Genomic DNA, 23,444 nt, shown 5'->3' with positions numbered 1-23,444 from the left:
AAATTAAACAAACAACCAACAAAACAAAAACAGTAAAAACTCAAACATACAATCCAACAACAACAACAAAAAAAACCCCAAATAATAAACCCCTTGTGATTGTTTGCATGGAAATTAATACAAGTTATGTTCTTGTGTACCTCTATTGCTGAAAGATTTCATATTCTTTGTGTTTATGTGTTCTGGGTCACTGCAGTCTGGGATTCATGCGGAAGGAAAAACAATTTCAGACTTGATAATAAAAATAACAACGAAAAAACCTCAAACACTTGCTGTGTGGATAGAAATAAAGGACTTTCTTAGATCAGCTGAAATTAGTTGGAGTGTATTTTCTTGGTAGGTAGACATTCCTGTGTCAGAACCTACCTTCCCTATTGGTAGAAATAGCTGATATCACCAGAGCAGCCATCCCTGAACAGTCATGGAAATCTGATTTATGCTCTTACTTTTGCAGATGGGCTCTCCTCAGCCAGGGTGGGTGTACAGTGGAAGGGGAACAGTGCATAGGGAACTTGTTTTGTGCTGCTTGTCAGTTGTGATGGCAACTACATCGTTCAGTCTCTAGTCTTGTCAGTCTGACTTCTCGGGAGCACTATGTTGTTATAACAACAAAAACAAAGCAAAAAAGAAGAAAATAAATAAAAATGTTGCTCAATTACGTGTTACTCCTGGATTGCCATTCGAGTTTGTGCCTAATTAGCTTAAGCTACCCAGAATTGAAAAATCATGTACAGAAGCTTGTGCTATATTGTTAAATTTATCACCACAAATGACAGTAGGAACTAGAACCTGTCTGATGAGTTACAATGTTGCCTTCCGTTATGGGGATAGATTAACTACATTATAGCCCACATAAATTGCATTTACAACATACGAATTTGTTAGGGCTGTATATCAGAAAGCACTATCTTCTCTCCTACTGACAATATTACTTTGGCTTTACCGGTGCTTGGCGTGTTGGATCATACTATCCAACTATCTCTCTGCTCTTTCTCTAGCATGGGTGTTTTGTCTTTGGTTGCTTTGTCTGCCCAGTTGCTGTGTTTTCTGTCACTTCCTGCCTTCTTGTTTCTTTTCTTTTTCAGCATGAGAACAGGGTGACAGCAATTCTTGAGAACTGCCAAATTTGACAGGGATGACTTTCATCCCACTGCTGAGCCAACTGTACAACTGTGTAGCTCTGGATATATTTACTGAAATATTTTTTTGAGCACTGGATGGGCTGAAATATAGGAAGGAGGAAGCACGTGAAGTCTAGATTGAGCTCTCAATTACCTGCATGAGAATCTGAAAGCTTCTCTGCTATTTCCTTTTTCTTCTGTCCTGGACAGATTTCAATATGTAACTTATTTTTTATGTAAACCAAAGCAAGTCAGACTAATCCAATCTCTTTGTTTTAGAAGGGGCTCAGTAATGGGACCCTATTTAATACCATGACTGCTACTCTGTGCTTACAGCTTTGAAGTTGATGGTTCCAGGTCTTTTTGCACTGTGCAGTGTGCTTGATTTTCCTTTTCCTTAGAGGACTGTTGTGTGGCATGGAGTCTCAGCTGATTTGTTTCTTCTCTGTCCCTAGCTCACAAAGCTGGGCTGAATTGGATTCTCACTCACAATCAGGCATCTTTTACATCTTTTTCCTTTCTCTCTCCCCCTGCAAAAGTTGTTGTTGCATCCCAAAGGTGCGTTCATTTTGTGTTCTAATAACTTACTAAGTCCTGAAAATTTCTTCCCTGGCACATCAATCCTGGTAATCTTACCTACTTTGGTCTACCAACAAATATACAAAACTTTTCTTCAGTCTTTGCTTTCCCCGAGCTTCCTATCACTCATGACAGCCCCTCCTGTAACATGGTGAGCTGAGGACAGGTCTTGCAGGAGGAAAGTGTTTCCAGGAGGCAAATCCCTTCACACTCCAATGAGCAGGATTATAGCCTGCAAGATACATGAAGTAATCTATGTACACTCAGTGAGATCTCAGTGTTAGCTGCATAGGCAGTCTAAGCTCACTTAATGATGAAGATCGTTAGAAAAGAACCTGAGAGCAAACAATGAAGATGCTGAACCACAAGGGAACCAGGTTTACAAGAAAAGCATGAATGAACAGTGGCTGCTTAGCATAAAGAAAAAACTGATGAGAGATATTAAAATAAGTGTAAGAAGCAGTTGTTAAAAGTAATAATATTTTCCCTGTGAAGGATTGGATGAGAAATTATATGCTTCTAATGCAGTAGGTAAGATGAGATTAGTTTATATATGAGATTTATAAAGGTAAAGTGAATAAAACCTGGTACAGATCATTTGGATATTGTAGTAAGAACAGATGGGACAAATACCTCTCAGGAGTGATTCAGAGAAGACAGCAGATGGGGATTGATTAGATGACCTCTCCAGGTGTTATTAGCTTAAGTTTTCAGTGTTTCCAGCAATGAGTGATCCTTCAGGTTTGTCACTAATTGTGGTAGAGGAAGTGGGATTAAATCCCACTTGCATTCCACCAGCAATGTCGATGTCATCTTAGTTTGCCATAATTGGTTTACAGGTGTCATCTTGGCCTCTTCTGCAGGCTTGTTTAATAACAAGAGCTTTAGGCATGGCTTCACACTTTGCTTTTCTTAATTCTTTTTTTTTTTTTTTTTTTTTTTCCTTCTTTTTCTCCATTTCTAGTATAGCTGCCTGTAAGCTTTTGAGATGGAAGTGTATAATTCTGGCAGATAAAACCTACTATCATTTTCATGGGTTTTCTTTAAGGAAATGCTCGAGCATGTGCCCCCTGCTGTACATACGGACACAAGCTTTCAGTCTTACCCTGAAAAATAGTTGGATCCCTCTAAGCTAGTGTAGCTGGAGCACGTAATTGTATTTTTTCACTTTTTCCTGTGACAAAGTAATTTCTGAAGGATAACACTGCAACTGTGGTGATTACATCTTAACTTGAGTGTGCAGGAAGAACGATAAGAAAAACAAGCACAAGTAGGCTGTGCAGGACAAGCTGCAGTGAGGATAGGATTAAGCTCTGTACAGCAAGGGCAGAAATGGAAACTTCTGCAGTGCTGAGGGTGGAACAGGGACTGTGGTTGGGCAGAGGCAGGAGACAGCTTCCAGTTGGGGTAAAAAGCTGGGCAGTGTTGAGCCAGCAGTAGGCGGAGAGCAGTGCAGGACTTCAGTTGACTTTAGGGTACCACTGCTCAGAGATGGAGTAAATGAGATTCTGCTTTCTTCCCTCTCAGTGGTGCTTCTGTTCAGAGCAGGTAACTACTAGATATCTGGTTACCTGCTAGTATTTCTGCTTTGGGAGAACAATATGGCAGTCCAGGCTTAGTGATAAAAAGGCTAACTCTTTTATTGTCATGCAGTCAGGCTTAGTAAAAGGTAATTGCAATTAAGTATCTTAATTGTAACAACATTGCTGGTTGGAGGTAACTCTCTAAGCTGCCAGACTCAGTTTTGCTCAGGAGCCTGTTGCCAAGATCCACCTCTGACATCCAGATGTAATTAAGGCGAATCTGTGATAGTATACTATGAAATCCTGCCTTTCTCTGTGACTTCTTTTGTCTCTCCCTGCTGCATCCTCTATTAAGGTTACTGCTACCTGTTGTCTAGGTTGCATTATTATTATTATTATTATTCCTGTGGAGTCAGCTAGCCACTGCAGCCCTGGTGAGCTGGACATCCAAAAGCTATGTGCAGTGTGACAGCACTAACTAGCATGAGATCCATGCTGCACCTCATTTAGAAGACGACAAGGAAGATTTTATATTTGCCTTGTAATGGTAACTATTAGAAATAGACTGAAATTATCAATGCATTGTATTGTCTTCACATGTTCTTGAAGCATTTAGGCTCTGTACTTCTAGATGATAGAAGTATATGATAACTCCAGAGTAATCCTGAGTTGTGCAGCATCCTGATGGCTCTGAGTACAGGGTGGCAAAGAAGGTGTGATCTGACTTTAAAGCGAATTCGCTTTATTCCGTCACAGCACAGTTTCCACTTCCCATGTAGTAGAGACTGTGTTGGACAGTCAGTTCACTAGCTCTAGGAATGTAAGATACAGACCAATCCATGTGTTGCCCAGAGCTCAGAAGTGACTCCAGTAAGTGCAACAGATTCCTGTTCCACCAGTCAGGTGGAATATGAAAGTGCTTCTGACTTCTAAAGATGTAACTTGCTATTTCTGATGTGTTTGGACAAGGAAGTGCACTCTCCATCACTCTCAGATGCTTCTAGGAGGTGCCTCAAGAATTAAGAGTTTAGGCAGCAGTTAAAAGTCTGCTATCATTCACTTGTTCTGCTGCTGGGGGCTTTGAGTCATAGAGACATTGCCAACATCTGTACTATCCATAGATTTCCATAAGGCATCGGTTATATGACCATGAAGCTTAGAACAGTGGAACATCTATTTGTCTACCTCCAAGGCTGCCTCTTTTCACGTATTGTGATCCACAGATACTGCTCGGTAGAGGCAGAAGAATATTATGCCCTTGTAGCAAATACTGTGGTCATATTCAAGTATGACCAGATGTGATAGATCTTATTCATGCTTCAGTTGGGTAACAGCTGAACTTCTTGGGCATGGTACAAAACCCACTTGTCTAGCAGGGAAGGAAGGATGATCTTGTGGGTGAAAAATCTTTAGATTTGCAGGCTGGTTACGATAGTTTTCTAGCAGAACAACTGTCAAACTATGCTGACAACTTGTCCTTCCTGAAATTGGTAGGAATGGGAGTCTTTTGTCCAGATACTAGTGCTTGCTGAATATACATGCACTTTGTAAGGCCTCATTTATTGTACACCTTCAGCAGACTGAGTTCTAGCAGCTTCTGTAAACAGTAGTATTAAATGTGATAGAAGCCATCAGAGAGAAGGAAGGGTTGTATGACGCATGTGATAAAAGGTAGTGTTTCCAAGAGTTTCTTTTCCTGTGCCTGATTTTTTTTGTTTGATCTTTTTTCCTGTAAGCAATCTGAAGTTAAATTTGCATCTGCTTGATGGAATGAGGAAACCACTTTATGTTTTCCAGATTGAATTAACTGAATGATATTTTTGTTCATTTTGCCTTTTAGGTGAACTTGATTTTCAAATACTGTTTAGAAACAAAATCTAGGTTTTGCAAGGTATGGAGGCTAGGTAGTCTTATCAACAACTGTTCTGCTCTGATCTTATCAAATCTTGGCTGAATACTGCAGTACCTTTGGAAATCATCTTGCTCTCACCCTTTTAACAGGGGTGGTTATTTGATTGAACTGAAAATAAGCAGGCCTGTACTAGACTTGGGAAGAACCTCAGAATTTTGGAGTTTTAGTTTATAGTGCGGAGTTCCTACTCCAGCTTTACACTGCAAATGAAATGGTCCTAGCAGAACCTTGGTTGCTTTGTGTGATGTTGATAGGTGTGCTGCCCTGCTCTGCTGGGCTGCTGCTCCATTTGGAGAAGGTATGTAGAAGTACGTGTTGGCTCCATGTGGAGCCATTTGAAATCTGATTCAGGGGTGTCCCAGGCTGTAGTACAGCCTACTAGTATCCAAGAGTGGCTTTGCATAAATAGACTGTATGTTTTGAGCCACCTCAAGTTGCCTTTTTATAGAAGAAATGGTGATAAAGGGGTAATAAAGGAGTGTACATATATATAGCTATATATATATATATATATATATATATATATACACACACACTCCTTTATAGCTATCAGCTATCCTAAAATTAAAATGTGTTTTACATTATAGAGCCAGTGTTCTCTTACTCCAACTCATATTGCATAAATAGAGTTTCTATTACAAGGCATCAGAACCCATTAAATTATAGAATCATTTGGATTTGATGGCAGACTTCTGCAGATTGTCTGGTCCAGTTCTTGCACTGTTCAGCTTCAAAGCTGTGTCCAGCTGTGAGGTTAGGTAAAGTTGCTCAGAACCGTGTTCTGAATGCCTCCAAGAACAGAAATAACTCAAACTCCTTAGGTCTCTGGTGAAGATTTGATCTCCTTTGTCATGAAGGGTATCTACCCTGAAAATGTCACCTCATATAGTTCACTGGAAATTCCCTTGGTGCAGCTTCTGTTGTTGCTTGCCAGTAAGTTTGGTGTTTGCAGGTGAGACTTAGTACCTCTTTTTGTGGCAATGACCCATAAGTATGGGGGATCATAAATAAGGGAGGTCAAATAAGGAATCTCTGAGCTATTTCTGAACAGAGCTGGCAGTTTCCCATTTGAAAAATTCACAGTGAAAGTAAGATTCATTTTCTGCTCGTCTCCCTGTTTCATTAAATTCCTGGTCTCAGCAACAGATTCATTTTGGACTATTTACTGTTCTTGTTGCCATCTTTGTCATTGGAATGGGATATCAGCATGTTAATGCCTCATATAACCCATGAATGATGGTAGTGCACTGTCGCTCTTTGACATTTTCAATGCTCTGTAATTTCATTATCTGGTCATTCTTCCCTTTCCCTGTAGTGTAGTGTGTCTGACACTATGATTGCCACCTCTAATGTCTTTCTGCTACTATTTCTAAAGATTTTCCTCTATCATTATGGGTGGTTTGTCTTTCCCAAAAGGAAGGTAATTCTTCAGGTTGAAAAAGAACTTTATCTTACCTCCTCAAACAGTTTTATTTTCCTTTTTTATTCCCCCCCTCTTGTGGCAGAAATAATCACTTGCTTTTTTTTTTTTTGTGATTTTCTTCACTCTGAAGGATTTAAAATTACTGTATTAGATACATAAACATCGCTCTTCACTGTAATGTCATTACTTCTCAGGTGGAATAGGGGAGTTTTTAAATAGAGAACTCTGCTGCTCCTGTTCACTGTACATATTATTTCTTTAGGTGCTATGATCTCTACCACAAAATGCAAATACAAGCCAGATATTTCACAATTCTCATTTGAAAATGGACTTTGAGGAAACATATTACAATAAGAGAATGTTTAATAAGCGTCTTCTCCTTTGGCTCAGAAGCAGGGAGTTGCTGTATATTTCACATGGTTTATTCCTCTCTGTGGTCCACTTCAGGTGCTCTTCTTGGCATTTTTTAGATTTCTTGTTACTGCAAGGATAGAGGACAGTGGCAGTGCCCTTGACTTTTCTTGTCTTACTGTGGTACATTACAGTGTAGTGCTCTTATTGGTTTGTCTTTTGAAGTGGAAGTCTGAGGATTGTTCAGTGGAGTTGAGAAGTGTCTTGGAGGAGTGTGAGGTTCTGTCAGTTGCTGTAGCAAGATGCTCTTCCTTCTAGTCCTGCTTTCCTAAGTGCAGTAAGTTCATGGAGTCAGCATCCATGGATGACTGATGGAAATCCTGCTTGCACAAGTTTTTGGGAAATGTGTCTGGATATCAAAGGTAGTAGAGATCAGGGCTTGTTTTAGAGAAGCACACCATGAATGTTTATACTAAACAAGAAGAATATGACCAGTAATAGCAACAGTTAGGTGAACAGCAAAGAATCTTGTATTGATTGTAAGAGTAGGATTAAGTGCTGAGGGCATTATGGTGGGCAAGAGCTGGCACAGATGAGCTGGGTGATGGGCAGGACTGTTCATGAAGGCCGTTAGCCTAGGGTCTGTCTCTATGTGCTGCTGATTTACAGAAAAAAGAGATCAGCTCTTCCCTCTGGATTGAACAGAGTGGAATTCAGTGAAGACCACATTCCTTGGACTTGCTTTAACCTTTTTAAAGGCAGAAAATGTTGAAGTTTAATGTTTAGAAAAAAGCTTTATGGAAGAGAATTCTCAGCCTCTCTCTGTAATCTTACTAAAGAGGCTATCTTGCTTTACAGCTTTAAATCTACACTGGACAGGGAGTTAGCAATTATCCCATAGGGAACAATCTTCTATTTTCTCGATGAGCTAATAGGTCTCTTGAATCTCTAATTTCTGTTGCACTGTGAAGATGTGGATGATTGTTATTAAAGGCCGTGAGAAGCAACTGGTCAGCTCATTGCTGAACTGCTATAATTTATGGGTGTCACGCATGGGCTGCAGTTTGCTTAACATTGCAACCCATGTATTCTAAATTGTTTCCATAGTGCTTGACCAGTAAAATTACAGGTTTATTATGTTTATGCAGATCTCTTGTTTAATCAAGAATGTAATGTGTGATGTGAATGCGAAGCTGTCGCTCTAAAATTACCCCTTGTACTCTTGATATAAGAGTGCTTGAATCAAGTTGGTTTTATTTCTCATTTATGTTTGAATGTAAATTCGATAGTCTTGAATGTGAAGGGCTCATGGCACCTGCAAGTACCAGCAATAACTGTTCAAGACTGCTCTGCGCTATTCTGACTTCAGTATTGCTAATTTGAGGCATTCAAAACATCCTGAGTCAATTTTCTCACTTCTTTTATGTTTGGAAAAAAATGTAATGCGGTGAAGTTCAGAAATGTTATGTAGCTGTATTTACAGTTAAAAGCAGCTTTCTATGCATGTGTGGGGGAAAAAAAGTAGAGATGTTTTGGGAAGTATGCAGTGCTCCGTGAAGGAGAAATCACAGACTTTGAATGGATTTCTGAGCAAAATTTACAACTTACCCAGTGAATTCAGAGAAGTGGGAACTGAGGGCAGTTTGGCTATTGTGCTGTGGTTGAATTTTTGTTTTGAATCATCACTGGTGTCCAAGAGCCACGGCTCTATGAAAAAATGAAGTGGAGCAGTCCAAGAGAGATTACTTGAGCTGTGCAGTGGATGGCAGTATGCTGCTCAGACAGTTTGGTTCAAGGCTGAGCCCCTGATTCTTTTGTAACATCACATTCATAATGGGAGCTGCTGTTATTTGCTGTAGTCTTTGGGTTTGTGTGTGAGCTGTTGGAATTGGTCTGCTGCTGGTGTAGTTGGTGCAGAGAATCGTATCCATTACGTGTTGAAAGGATGGTGTGGAAAGTACCTTTGTTGTAACAACTAGGGATGCTGATGATGATCTGTAGAGCATTTGATCCTTCTGTAAAGGAATACAAAGAAATGCTTCTGGTCTGGAAAATGCTTTACAAGAAGTAGTTGGTGATGATAACCCTTGTGAAAGGACAGTCGTAAAACAGCAAAGGGAAAGTTGGCCTTTGGGCTTGTTCTTGACCACTGCAGCTTAAAAAGCTTGATCCTCACTTTTGGATCTACGTTATGTTAGTCCTTTGTGTTGTGGGGTGTTGTGATTATTTCAGCTATTCTGAACGATGTGTTTGCAGCCATCATGTGAGCTTTAGGAGTTGGGAGTGGTTCACTGAAGGAACAGAGCAACAGAGCTTGCACTATCACCTCTGGAGATGACCCTGCTTTACCTGACAAGGAATTGGCGAATTTATTCCCTAGTGTGGTGTTTAAGATTTTGTGCTCACGCACCATGTATCAATAGGATTGAATTTCACCTTCAGTTAAACTTTGTCACTCGTCTGTCCTTACTGCCATCTGTGGACGCCTGGACACTATTGATTCTTTCTAATCTGGGCTCTAATAAAACAGAATGATGTATCTGGTGTGCCTGGCCATTCTCCAACCCACGTTTTCATTTCACAGCAAGCGTCAATCTTGTTCTATTGTGTGGATGATGCTAGAGAGACTGTAGGGTGAGGACTGACAGGGCAGTTCTGCTCTTGGGACTTCATAATGTTTATGAAGGCAGAATGTTGTAGTATGACTGATTACAGAGAGAAGAGATTATTCCCACAGAAATCTAGGGCTCTTGAAGCAGCAAAGAGGAGAACCAAGCTGTCAGATCTTACCAGACCTGTAACAGCCATTACATTTAGTCAATCTCTATTGTTTCTTTGTATCTTAGCCATTCCCTCTTACTTTCCCCAAGGGCAGAAGGACTTTCACCAGCTTTGAGAAATTTCTGGTGGTGAGCATGTGGCAGTGCTGGGATAATCAGTGGGACTGTTACTGCTGTTTAGAGCCCTACCTTAGTGACGGATGATTGTTGGTTTTTCAGTGTAAGGTGCAAGGCAACTCTTCGGGTCCTAGGAGGGCAAAGAAGTGAGCCTTCTGGTTAAATCTAATCCTTGCTATATGAGACTTGAAAGGGTTCTTAGGTTACGATATCCTATCTGATTTCTTAGTAGTGATCCCAGTTCAAATGATCAGCAAAGTCTCAGTTTGACCATGATTCCTATTTTCTCTGTGAAGAAGGATATGGGTAGTGGCTTGAAATGAAGACTGTGCTTAGATTTTTTGATGGCTAGCAGGAAAGAATTTTTCATTATCCTTGGTTCCGTTGTGTAAGAGAAGGAGAATGATCTCATGAATTCAAACCTTCCTGAAAGTTTTCTGCTGCAGTGAGGTTGTAATAAAGAGTAAATAGGTATTTTTATCTGATCAACTGCCCCTGAACCCCAACCAATCACCAGACAGCTGAAAAAGTCAATGGTGCTTTGGATTTCTGCAGTGGTGTCTTGCTTCTTTTTTATAATCCACGTGCACAGTGTAGAATTTGTGCTTTTTATCTTCCTACCTTTTATGGCTTTGAAATTCTTAGCCATAATGTTGCATTAAAGAAGATCTGAATTCAAGTTCTTCTATTTTCTCAGCTTTTTTTTTTTTTTTTTTTAAGTAATGGAACACTTAAGTCTGTAAGAAAAATTGCCCTTGACAGCTTTAACTGCACTGTTCCACATCTCCCCATGTAGACATTAACACAAGATATTTCTAAAGTGGGAAAAATATTTTTTTTCTTTCTGTCTTTCAGAGCTCAAAAACAGATGAATGTATTTTTTAAACCCCCCAGATTTAATACTGGCTGACACCAGTAGAAGATTTTTATTGAGGTTCTTTGCATACTCCTTCATTTTTTCCCCCACTACAAAGCTGGTGTCAGTCCTTCAAATGACAGACTTTTTGTTGGGAGGGGCAGTTGTTGGGGGGGGAAGGTGCATTTTTAAAAATTTTTTTTCCTTCCTATGGGGTCAGATTTTATGTCAGTATGTTTTACTTTGTTTAGGAAATACTCAGCTGAGCAAAAATGTGGTGTATTATCTATACCTTTCTTCCAAATTTTTTATTTTCTTGGCAGGTAGAGAACTGGTGAATAGCTGCTGTGAAGGATGAGTTGGAAGAACTGCAGGTTCAGACCTGCACTGTCATTGCTCTTCCTCTCTGATGTGGGTTGTATCCGCTGGGCTAGGGCAGTGCTGTGGGGTTACCCCATCCTCTTGGTGCCTCATAATCCTTAGCCCTAAGTTAGGTTTCTCCGGCAGGACATCCTAGAGACTCGGCTTTTATAATTTGCTGGGAAAGAGGCAACCTATCACACCTTTGAATTACAGAATCACAGAATTGTAGGGGTTGGAAGGGACCTCCAGAGGGCATTGATTCCAACCCCCCTGCCAAAGCATTCACCACTTAAACCCTCCCATGGCCAAGCATGATGAAGTAGCAATCGTGGTGTTAGCCAGGTAGTGCACTATTTGCTCACGTTTCCTGTTCAACATGCTTAGAAGGCTGCTTGGTCTCTAGGTGAGGCTGTTTACAAGCTGTGGTGGTATGGATCATTTTCAGTCTGTTTTGCTGGTGTAGCTGCAGTCTGAAATACTGAAATGTCCAAGAGCCAGGCTCCACAGCATGTGCTTGTCCATCATATGAATGTCCATCAACCAGCTCCTACAGTTGTTTGGTTTATCACAAACAGCTTTGGCACTGTGGTGCTTTGGGCTGCTGACATTGCAACCAGCTAGCTCAGTGTGGTTGGAGTACACAGAGGAATTGTTCCCAGCCTGGATTCTGGAAACATCTTATGATGCAGATTTCATGGAAGTCTTCTTGACTGAGCCCTTTGAAGGAGACGATGCTAGAGCTCCAGGGGTGTTTGGTTTGAGTGAGGAACAAGAACAGGTACTTTCTTTGCACAGGAACAAAGAAAGGAAATTGTGCAGGGAGAGTTGCTTTCACAGCAACTGATGGAAATATTTTTGCTTATCTACCTAATGATTCATCACAAAGAATAAGAAAAAAACAAAAATGCACAATCCAAACAATGTAGCTGGTGGTGTAAGGGATTGAAATATTGTAGTGATCGTGAAATGCATGTGTGTGACAGATATTTGAGTTCAGAATTACGATGAGATGAAACATAAAGTAATAAAGATGGCTGAACTGATCTTCACTCTTGATTTGAAAGAAATATCAGTATAAAAGAGTTGCTAAGGAAGAATTTGACCTTGCCACAGCCGAGCTCGTAAGTTTCAAAGTAGCTGTGGGCATCTGCAGAGAAGAACTGCAGTATAAACATAGGTTCAAGGTCGGAAAAGTGCTGTCAATTTGACAGAATGCTTTTTTTATTACCTTAATATATAAGATAATCAGATCGTTTCATCTTTGTTGAATCTGTAATAATGTAAAAAATATGTTAATTGGCTAGTTAGCACTCAAACTGTTGCTTCTGACCTTTTGTCTATGGAGAGCTCTGACTTGTGCTTTTCTGTTACCTCCAGCACTTTCTGATCCCATGTCCTTGTTAGCCTTGAGTGACCCATGTCGGCTGTGATAGTCACGTATTCTAAGCTATCGCTTTTATTTTTGTTTCTTTTTTTTCTGTAGTAATTCTCATACCTTGTTTTCACTACTACTTGATTACATTTGTGAATACTTTACCTAGCTTTATTTAAAGAATTACAATTAACATTTTTATTCTAATGATGTTCTGTGCGTTCAAGGTCTGGTGGTAAACATGTGGGAAAACAGAACGATCTGTGCATTTTGCCATTATTTTCTCTATGCTCATAGTTTTTACTTGGAAAACTGCAGCAATCCTTATTTCCCTGGTCTGCTGCAAGCAAGGAGGTATGCGAAAGTCAAAGGTGCTTGGATTTGATGCTAGCAATGACCCTGCAGTAGGCATGGAAAGTGTTCTAACTGGCCATTAAAAGCAGAAACAAGGGTGTTCTTTTCCCAACAGGTATGTCCTTCCCCTTTGTGGTAGCATCTGTGACACTTCAACTTTCGGACTGGCTCTCCTGGAGAGAGAAGAATGTTTTCTCAGAGTAATGTTCTGAGACAATAGTATTCAATTCTGAACAATAATATTGCCATTGCCTTGCAGGTGGGTGAAGTCAAGCATAGCAAGCTGGCATTAGAGCTGGAAATAGAACGGGGAGGCTCCAACAGCCATTGCCTCTCTTGACTGCTGGGTCTGTAAGCAGCCCACACTGCAGACATGGTGACTTGTCCATCTGTTGCTGTCCTGTCAAAGGCAAGGCTCTGCCTTTTGGGAGCACAACAGGTGTGACTTCCTGTTCTTTGGTATAGTAGCTAATTCTCCTGATCTAGCAGTGAAGCCTTTCCACATAAACAAGTCAATCTTTGAGTCGTACTCTGGAAAGGGCTTCAAGAAGTTAACCCTCTTCTGAGGGAGAAAGTCCTGCCTGTGCTCCGTCCAGCACAAGTTAGAATGGTTCACTGAAGTCTAACTAAGGACAATCAATGATCTTCATATATATGTATATATGTATATATGTATATATGTATATATGTATATATGTATGTATGGAGTATGAAGTCTGAAATGGAAGAACAAAGATAAATTTTTATTTATCTTTTTCAGGGGAAGCTTTATTGGAGCTGTTTTTCCTCTCTCACTTTTAGAAATGGCTCAGACAAAATTGTTCACCTAGTTTAGTTTTCTGTATGAAATCAGTCTGTCTTCAGTCCTCAAGGAAAACCTTCACCTGTCCTGGCAGTTTATAATGTCTCAAAGGGCTGCTCTGTCTTAACTTCTGTCAACTTTATAGTACTTTTTTTTTTTTTTTCCTCTTTAATTGTGGGCTGTCCTCAGAAGGTAATGCGCCCAGACTAGGACTTCAAGTCATTCTTCCTTTTGAGATCTCCCTGTCAGAAGCTTTGAATTGCCCTTCAGTAGGTATGTGACTCCACAGAGTTAAAATGCTGCACAAAATCTGGTTCGCAGATGGTATCAGAAGATAATTGGAAGGAGAACGGAGCTGGCAAAGTAACTGGGGCCTTTTTTCATTTTCTTCTTGAACTTAGGTAGAGGTGTGTGCACAGCAACTTTAAAACGAAGAAGAAGAAAGTGGAAAAAGATAAATTAAATTTCCCAAGGCTTCAGCAAAGGGGAAGAATTGGAAGATATGATCCAGCATAGGTTGCTGAATCAATAAAAATAAATTATGAGTTCTTTGCTATCAGCTCTTATAATGTATGATAGGGGGACCTTAAATCATATCACCTCTTGCCAGGAGAGATTGTATTTATGTCTAACTGACTTACACAGAGATAAAGCTCAGGCTTCTGTTATTTTAAGCAATCTAGATATCTTTTCTGGTGGGAACGTGTGTTTGTGTGCAGCAAGGCCATCCAGAGGAGCTGGGAATGATTCTGTGGTACACAACTTTGTCTCACCAGAGGTGTGGATCATGTAACTCAGAGGGGGCTTTTCCATCTGTCTTTAACAACTGGTGCTACTTGTAAGCTGCTAATAGTGTTGGTGTCTTTGTTCACGATAGTCTGGAATTCTTAAATGTCTCCTGTGTTTTACTGCTGTTCTTAAAAAGGCAGCTAATTCACCATGCCTTTCTCAGAGGCTCTCTCCTGGGGGGCTAATAAATCTACCAATACTTAGCTTTTATGGAGTACTTTTCCCCTACAAGGAGGACAAATGCTTTACGATCTGACCCGGTAGCTATGTTTAGGGCTCCACTGCAGCCTCTGGGATAGAATCCAGCTTCTCTCTAAGGGCTGATAAACCATGCTGGAGGCCTTTCTTTTATTTCTTCAGGAAGGAGATGTTAAGAAAGTGATTATACTTTGTGCGTGAACGCTAAGTAGGTAGTAGGCAGAAGGTATTTGATGAAACTCAGGATTTACCAGTATGGGTTTTGAATGTTCGTTGGGGGTGGGTGGGTAATATATTCCCTATATATCTTTATATAGAGAATATTGTGCACTTTTTAACGTGCACTAGAGACGCGGAAGAGCAATGTGGCTGACCTGGTAGTGGCTACAAATATCTCTCATTTGATTAAACACTGGATCTCTGCTTCTGGAGGAAAATCTGAATACATTCCTGATGCTTAAATCCAAAAGCATGAGAGCCTACCAGGTTTAATTCAGAATCGTTTCTCAATAGGGAAACGCATAGCACTGGGAGGCATCTGCCTCTGTTAGAGTCAACAGGTTCTTCTTTGACAGGCTGTGTTCACAACTGAAATTGCTAAAGCAGGGGGACTCAGTATGCTTGGATCCTGTCCTGCTGCTGCTGGAAATCATGCAGTTGGAGGAAGGTGTGTTTTCCAGCACTGTCTCTTTGTATGAAGTGCTGTAGTGTTGCTTTTCTGCAGATTCTGTTCATCTACCCCAAGGTCTGGAAATGGGAATTTCAGACTGCTGCTTTCATCCAGAGTGTGCTTTTGTGTAGGTAATGTGATCTGTTGCAGTGCTGGTGTCCTGAGGGAATCCACGGGAAGAGTTTTCTTGGTCTGGCTCCAGCTTATTCTGCTGTCTGCTTTGTATGGTGAAAAAAAAGGGGAAGAAAGAGTGTACTCTGGCATCTTTCATACTGGAAAGTGAAAAGCGACATGGGCAAGAGAGGGATTAAGGGAAAATATCATTCTTTTACTTACTAGTTCTTGTTTTGAGGACAAATTTGACAGCCGCAGCCGTTTGGAGATCATAGGTTCACTGGAACATGTTTTGCTTTTGTGTGTGATCTTGGGGATTTGTCTCTTTCAATTTCAGAGGGCTCTTTTGCTAGCACTGCCTGAAGCCACCCACAGATCATTTATCAGGAGACTTTTTTTTTTTTTTTTTTTTTTTAAAAAAAAAGGTCCTTTGCTTAAGATGACATCTCTTTGTTCATGCAGAAACGTTGCTCTGATTTCCAGTGGGCACTATTTGGCCTGCATTTGCTGTTAGCACCTTTGTTGCTTTTCTCTTGTGTGCAAGGATATGCTGTTGCTTGCAAGTTTTAGTATCTAGAGTTGTTTCCTTCAGATGCATGCAGCGGACTGGGGAAAAGTTTAGTGTTGAAGTTGTAGATGGTCTTTCACTAATTGCTGTTCCTTTGCATGAGCTCAGATTGCAGCTTTGTCTTTCAGGATATGCTTGTTAGTCTAGATCAGCTAAATCTGTTTAGGTGGTTTATTTCAAACATGTAAAGTTCCTGAATGGAGATTCTTCTTTAGAATGAATTGGTCTTTAATTTGATTTTTTCCAATGAGCTTGCAAAGTGAATTGAAGCAAACTCAAAACATTGATTTTGATTCTTCTTCCTGAGTGTTTCTATATAGAGAAACACTTAATTTCTTCCCACCTCTGCTTCCTCATTGGTAAAACAAAGATGACATTACTTGTCTTTTCTCATAGTTGTGGTGCTTGCTGAATCTGTTAAAACCTGTGAAATTTATGTTCTTCACATGGCTGCTTTGTAATGGTGCTGTATGCTTCTTGCACTCCCAGGTATAAGCAACTCAGCACTTAGGCTTCCAGGTTAAATGAGGATGGTGGTGTGCATGATCACATGTATACACATGATGTACGTCTGTGGTGTTTGTGTGCTGGGGGGGAGTTCTGGTGGGATGAGGATTATGCAGCGACTGTTTTTGAGAACTGCTAGACCTTGATATAGGAAAATGGAAAATGCTTTTGCTGAATCTGCCTGAGATGGAGTTTATATATATATATATATATATATTTTCACATAGCAGCTTGAATTTTTGACTAAAGCTCTGTTCACACAGTAGAGTTATAGCTTTTGCTGAATGGTTGTTGCACAGTGTCAAGGTTTTCTGTTTTTTACTCTGCTCCCTGGGCGTAGGGGAGGGATGCAATGAGGGCACCTGATTCAAGCTGTCAAAAGGGATATTTCATCCTATTTAGTATTGTGTGCCGTGATAGAAATCAGAAAGTAGTCTTTGCAAGGTAACCACTGCTGAGAGACTTGCTGGGCATCGGCCTGGTTATGGAAGGCAGTCAGTGATGGCTTTTTTCCTCTTTCCCCCCTATTTATTATTCCCCCCCCATTTCTCTCAAATGGAAACTTTTCTTCTTGTTCTTCTGATTCTCTTTATCCCACTGGAGTGGGGTGTGAGTGATAGTCTGCATGGGTGCTCAGCTGCTGGCTGAATTGAAACTACCCCACACATCAGTACTAACATATATTGAACACAGATATGTTCCCACGTTTGTGTAGAGAAACAGATATTGGTGGCTTTTGCCCGAATTAGCTTTGAATGCAGATAATGGAAGAAAGATTATATTACTTACCCTGAGTAATTCCATTGGCTTGTTGGTAGGGTCATCTTTTAAAGGGTCAAAATTAATAAACAAATAAAGAAAGAAACAAGCAGCTAGGGACCTCCATAGCACAGTGCAAGTCCTCAAGCTTTTGAAGCCTATTTCCTTCATTGTGAGCAGTTCCCCAATACTGGTTCCCAGGAGCTGTGCTTATTGCCATTTTTAATTTATGTATCGGGCTCTATGGCTTGGGGAAAGGTGGCTGAAAACCGTGGGCAAGCTTCCTGTGGTTGGTGCGTGGGGCAGAAAAGGTTTCAAAGATCGTGAAAGTAGGTCTGTAGGCAGGAAATGGAGTCTGTGACCCCAGCATACCAACACAAGCTAGCAAAGAGCTCTCATTTTTTCATGTGTAAATCTGTCCACAGTTGGGTTTTTTTTGTTCTGCAGTGTGCTGCCCAGTGCTCATCCTTTTGCTCGTTATTAGTTACTTTCTTTAAATATGTGGACAGGGCTGCTGATGAGCTGTGTAAATCTCTGTGCTGATAAAGCAGGATCACTTAAAGGGGAGATGAATTTCATGAAGTGGGTCAGTGCTAGCCTTTCAGACATCTATCAGAATTGATCACCCTTCTCTTTGGCTGCTGCGCCTCTTCTCCAATATGGGTCTCTCCTGATGGGGGAGCAGGACTGCCATTGACTCGGTGTTTCTTGCTCATTGTGAAGTTCACTATCAACCTGCTGAAGAAACTGCAATGTCTTTTCACTTTAATTTGTGGATAAGAGTAACGTATCTACTGTGGGGTATGTGCAAAGCACTTTGGCACCTTGGAATTGGCACGATCTGGAGGAGGGTTTAATGAACTAAAGTAAATTTCCTTTGTAGTAAAATTTTATGAGGACAAAAGATTGCTATACCACCAAATACTCGGGAGAGCTGCTGAGCACTCTTGTGATTTATGGGCTCAGAGATTCCTAATAATTTTCTGAACAATAGGAGCCCCTTCAGGGATGTATTTTCAATGTGGAGAGAGACTTCCCCTTTCTGTTTATGTTTTTCTCTACTTTCACATCAGTCAAATTGTGTCATGACTTGAGTTTGTTGCATTGGGCAATCTTGAAGACCTGCTGACTGTAGTATAAACAAGAGGTGCATCATATCAGACCTAAGTTTAGTGGGTTAGTACACTTTTACAGTGGGATGTAGGATTTGAAAATACCAGAAAATCTTAAGCTGTATTAGTGAATTAGTCACCGAGGATAAGAAAAAAGCCAATTCCTGTCAATTACACAGAGATGTTACAGCAGGGTATTTGGCCAACAGTGCAGTTTCTGGAAATAAGTGAACAAACAAAAGCATTTGGGATGTGTATATGTAAAACACAGTGCAGAAGGAAGTTATTGCAGGACTAGGAGGTCATTTATTTCCAAAGGAAAAAGAATAATTTTTCTGATTATCTCCCATCTCCACTTCTGTCTTGAAAACTGAAACAGTTTATTGAATTTTCAGGTCATTTAGTTTTGTGTAAGCTCAGCTTTAAATTGCATTTTCCAGAGGGTTTGTATTGCCTTGAGGGAGCTGTAATTCAGCCTGACCTATTTCCCAGCTCTGTCCTGCAGCCTGGTCCTCCTGTTTTCCTTTTCTCCCAGCTGAGCTGCTTGGTACCCTCAGGGCTACCTGCCTCTGGGGTGTCCAGGGAAGTGCTGCAGCCTGCCCTGTGGGAGGAGGAGGAGGGACTCTTCCCATCTGAGCGATGCTCCCTGAAGCCAGCAGTATGAGCCTGGAGAAAAATGCAGTGCAGCATTCAGCTGACTTGAAATTAATTTTTGGGGGGTTGATTTCATGAACAGACAAGACAGTTTCATTTGGGACTATGAAGGTGTTTTCTTCATTTTTATTAAAGAAAAAAAATGCTGAAGTGAAAGTTGTTTTTTCTGAATCAATACCACTTGAAACTTTCTTTTCTCCAGAGCAAAATGTTTTCATCTTAATTTAAGTGAAAGTCTGGGCTGTGGGGTAGAAATTCAAGATTTCCCACACTTCAGGTGAAGAACAAAATGTATATGTATTTTTTTAAGCAGCACACTAAATGTGAAAACTCCGATTTTCAATTGAATTCAGCTTTTAGAATGGAAACTGTCAAAATTTTAATATGAAATTACTATGACACAGAAAAGGCATGGTTATTAGTTAGCACTGATGAACACAAGCTAAACTTTTTTACATTGGAATCAAATGTCTTGACTTGAATCAGTGAAGGTCTTTCTTCTTTCTTTCAACTGTCAGAATTCAATTTTGTACAGAAGAAAAAATGCATAATTTTCTTTTACTTCCATTCTGCTGAAATGTTTCTGCTGAAATATTCATGTACACAAACATGCTGGGAAATGGGGTACTTGCTTAGAGCTGCCCATTCACCCTTAGAATTACACCATCATAGAATGTTTGAGGGAAGGGGCCTTTAAAGGTCACCTAGTCTAACTCCCCTGCAAGAACAAGGTCACCTCTAGCTCCATCAGGTGCTCAGAGCCCCTCCAGCCTGACCTTAGGTGTCTCCAGGGATGGGACACCCACCTGGCTGGTAGTCGCTTAGTGGCATGGCTGGCTCCAGCATGACATAGAGGTCTCTGAACAGCCTCTTGAAATGCTTTGAGGTTTTCCCTTTGCAAGGCTGTGTCAAAAGGACCCTTTGAAAACAGATCAGTAACCAGACATATCTTTGGGCTCTGACTTGTGCCTTAACCTCATGTAAGCTGCCTCCCTAGTAGCACCATTTGCACCTGCAGTCTCCCGCTGTGAAGCTGCGGGGAATGTGCCCTTGCAGTGTTTGTCGGGTAGGCTGTATTCAAACCTCTCCAATCTTCTCTGGTCTTCAAGCTTCCAAACTGTTGTGAGCATTACCTGTATTGAATTTCAACAATATTATCTCAAAAGTCAGTGGGATGGGATAGAGGTCTTTGGGACTTACGAGGTGAGTGGTTTTGTGGGCAGTGTGCTGCCTGCGGCTGCCCTGTGGTAGTGGGGCGTCAAGAAACTCGTGCTGCTTCCTGGTACTCTCTGTGAGATTGAAGTGCTAAGGCATGGTTATGCTTTTGTTCTCCACACCTTGACAAAAGGCAGAGTTGGATTTTTGTTAGGCATCCTGGGTGGAAATTTCAACGAGTCCTACTAAACAACGTGCCTTTACTTTGGATAAATACCCAGGAGCTGAGTAGGATTCAACCTCCTCCTGCAGAGCTGGCATTATCCTGCTGTTTGCAGGGTTTAAAGCAGGCCACTGACATCTTCAAAAATACAGAGCACAGGGGATGTGAGGAGAGGCGTACAGGATGCTGGGGGATTATGGTTGCTGCCTCCATTTGGAATTGCAACTTCAGGAAGAATTATCCTGATCAAACTTCAGCAGAACAGAGAAGAAAGGCTTAACTTAAGAAGTTTAGAGATCCAGGATCTGCTGGCTTTACTGAAAGTCCTGCTTCCTGGTTTCAGAGTGATTAGGTGTCAAAAGAGGGAAACTACCTCTCTGGAGCTGTGAGCAATAAGAAGGGAGTCACTTCTGGCAAGGCAGTGCTTGTGCTGTGGGGCATGACTTCCAAGAACCTCTTGAGAGAATCTCTGGAGTTATAGGGTGCATCCTAAAAACATTGCTCGTAAGGTTTTAGTTGCAGGCTGTACTGCTTCCATTAGTTGGTGTAAAGGGATGCTGTGTGGATGTACCTTGATGGTGGTGACTGGCAGCTGGTTCTTCTCCATTTGTATGGGAAGGTGTGTGCAGGATTTAAGTTGCAATAAAAAAAGGCATTGTCCTTATTTCCCCACTGCACAGAAACAGTTTAGGCTGACATGGACTTGCATATGCTGACTCAAATCTGCCTGGCAGGTTTCTCTTCACACCCTGCTGGAAGCAGCTTAGCTTTTATCTCCTTCCTAAAGGTCTCTGCGTGGGGAAATAAAGGGAAAAATGCAATCGGGGAGGGGGCTGTGAATCCAGTAGAGAGATGGATGCTCAGAGCATCTTTTTGAAAGCCATTAAGTTGGGCACTGATTGCATAGTCACGTATCAAGGTCCTTACAACTTGAACAGGTCTCTTCCCGGTATTGTGCTGACAGTAACAGACTGCTGCAGCCTTTATGATATTGATTAATCCTTTGGTATTTTTCCTTTCTGCAGAGCTTTTAAACTCCTCACCCAGGATCTGGGTCTGGATCTTCACCCAGCAGCCTTGCAGCTGGGAAACCCAAATAAAAGGAGTGGCAAGTCCCATTGCTGTGGGAGGAGGAAAAGGGAGGGAGAGAACAGGTCTTTTGGAAAAAGGGAGGTAGAAAGGTCCTTGTTGCAGCAAAGGTAGTTTGGGCAAAATGGCTTGCTTTGCTGGATAGGGATCTTCATAAACAAACTTGCCATTACTATCCATGATGATTAGGTAGTTCACATCAGCATCTTGAGAGAAAAAGGAAAATGTCAAATGTAATCTCTGATTGGGCTGTTGGATTAACAAGGATGCATCCAGTTCCATTCCTGACCTTGAATAACATAGGTATAGAGAGGGCAACTCACAATGTTCAGTTAATTCCTGTTGGCAGGTTTTATTTCAAATGCAAAACGTCTCTAGGATTAAAATAAATGTTACTGGTTACATGATGCATTAAGGGAATAATTTTTCCTTTTTTTTTTTTTTTTTTTTTTTTAAAAAAAACTTGATCTCATAACACTGCAACCTTAATGAATAAATTCTAAGCCTTCCTTTGGGTGATTTCAGATGCCTTCTGTATTGTTACACAGTCTAAAGGAAACTTTTTTTTCTTTCCCCTTTCTCTTCTAGGTGATACTCATTCTGACAAAGCTCTATGACTTCAATTTGGGAAGTGTTACTGAAAGCTCACTGTGGAGGTAAGCAGATCATGCAGAACACAGTACTGGTGTGGATGTGTGCACTGTGTCTCTTGTAAAACTGGAGAGTGAGTGAGGGGGGATTGAAGATGATCTGGGGAGGAGAGGGAAGGGAGTATGAGGTAGACGTGAAGTTGCTTTTTGAAAGAGGATACGCGATTGAGAAAGCATTGATTTAACAAAATGAGGTCTGCATATGAGAGGCTTTCTTCAGGTAAGGCATTTCCTTGATGCCCAGAGGTGGTTGGTTTCATTCAGTCCTTTTGAATGTCCTCTTTTCATTTCCAAGAACCTCTGCCGCTATGCTAGTAATGAGAGTATTCTCTGTAGATGGCAACATGCTTGCTGGAGCAAGTGTCCAAGATGATTTACAACTGAGTTTCTGGTGTGATCTTAGTTAATCTCAGTCACATTCCTCTGCCTTGTGAGGTGGTCATCTCAGCAGTGAATCGGTGATGCTTGAGGCTTTGAGGGCAGTAGCCACGAAAGTACTAGAGATCACAGTGAGGTACTGGCATCTCCTGTACTATGGGTTAACTCTGATAATGTCACATGCCTGTCATCTGTCATGTTTCTGATAGTGTGCAAGAGGTGGAACGTCTTGGCTTGGGAAAACACGCTACTGGACAGAGCGTATGTGTGTTAAATGAGGGAAAAAAACCCCAAACATGCAGAACACCCCTGAAAAAACAAACAAACAAACAAAAAACTAAAGGCAGCCTAATTCCCTAATCTCTCCAAATCAGCAATAGTTTCTACCTGCTAGGAACTGTTCTCCCTTCTTATAGCCCACCTGTGGTGTGGAAAGGGCATGACTTTAGTGGAATTGTTATTAGGTGGTTTTTACTGTATGGACCAATTAAAAAAAAAAAAAAAAAAGAAAAGGAGAGGGGGAAGGAATGGTAGAGGCATAGGGGAACCGCAGGTGCCTTGTATTAGATTTACCTTTTTTTATCATGGATGTTACTCAACCTCCAGAAATCATAGTTGGTGAAAGTTGTCACTGTTGAACTGTTGTTCCAGGTGTAAGAAAGCAGCTTCTGGCCGGGTGATCTATTGTCCTTTCTTCCAAGTTAATTTAAAAGCCCCTGTTTTGAAAGTATGTTGTAGGATCATCTCCATTAATACACTGAAGGGTTAATTGTTTAGTAGAGCTCTTGAAACTTCTCAGTTTGCACAGTTACTCCAAAGCCTAATTGCACTGCACCGTGGTAATCTGCAAAGGTATAAATAACCATGCAGCTAATAAGAGAGAACACAGTAATTTCCACTTACTTCACACTTTTCAAGATATTTAAGCCTCAAAACTTTTGCCTCTTTACCTAGCAAGTACAAATGGTGCTGTAATTGTACTTTAAATGTAATTGCTTAGCAAGCTTCTCTACATAAATAATGTA

The 23,444-nt window shown here is 40.9% G+C and overlaps 1 protein-coding gene across 2 annotated transcripts in view; it reads left to right on the top strand.

Annotated features, from left to right (window-relative positions):
* Positions 1-23,444, top strand: part of SORCS3 (sortilin related VPS10 domain containing receptor 3) — a 267,602-nt gene that overhangs the window by 58,793 nt on the left and 185,365 nt on the right. For both annotated transcript variants that reach the window (XM_052677148.1, XM_052677149.1), the window contains exon 2: positions 21,980-22,047. In XM_052677148.1, the coding sequence (XP_052533108.1) occupies positions 21,980-22,047 (68 nt within the window). The remainder of the gene's footprint in view (positions 1-21,979; positions 22,048-23,444) is intronic.

Source organism: Tympanuchus pallidicinctus, unplaced genomic scaffold, assembly GCF_026119805.1.
Source record: "Tympanuchus pallidicinctus isolate F22 unplaced genomic scaffold, pur_lepc_1.0 scaffold16, whole genome shotgun sequence".
Classification (NCBI taxonomy): domain Eukaryota; kingdom Metazoa; phylum Chordata; class Aves; order Galliformes; family Phasianidae; genus Tympanuchus; species Tympanuchus pallidicinctus.
This window is presented reverse-complemented; position numbering and strand designations above follow the sequence as displayed.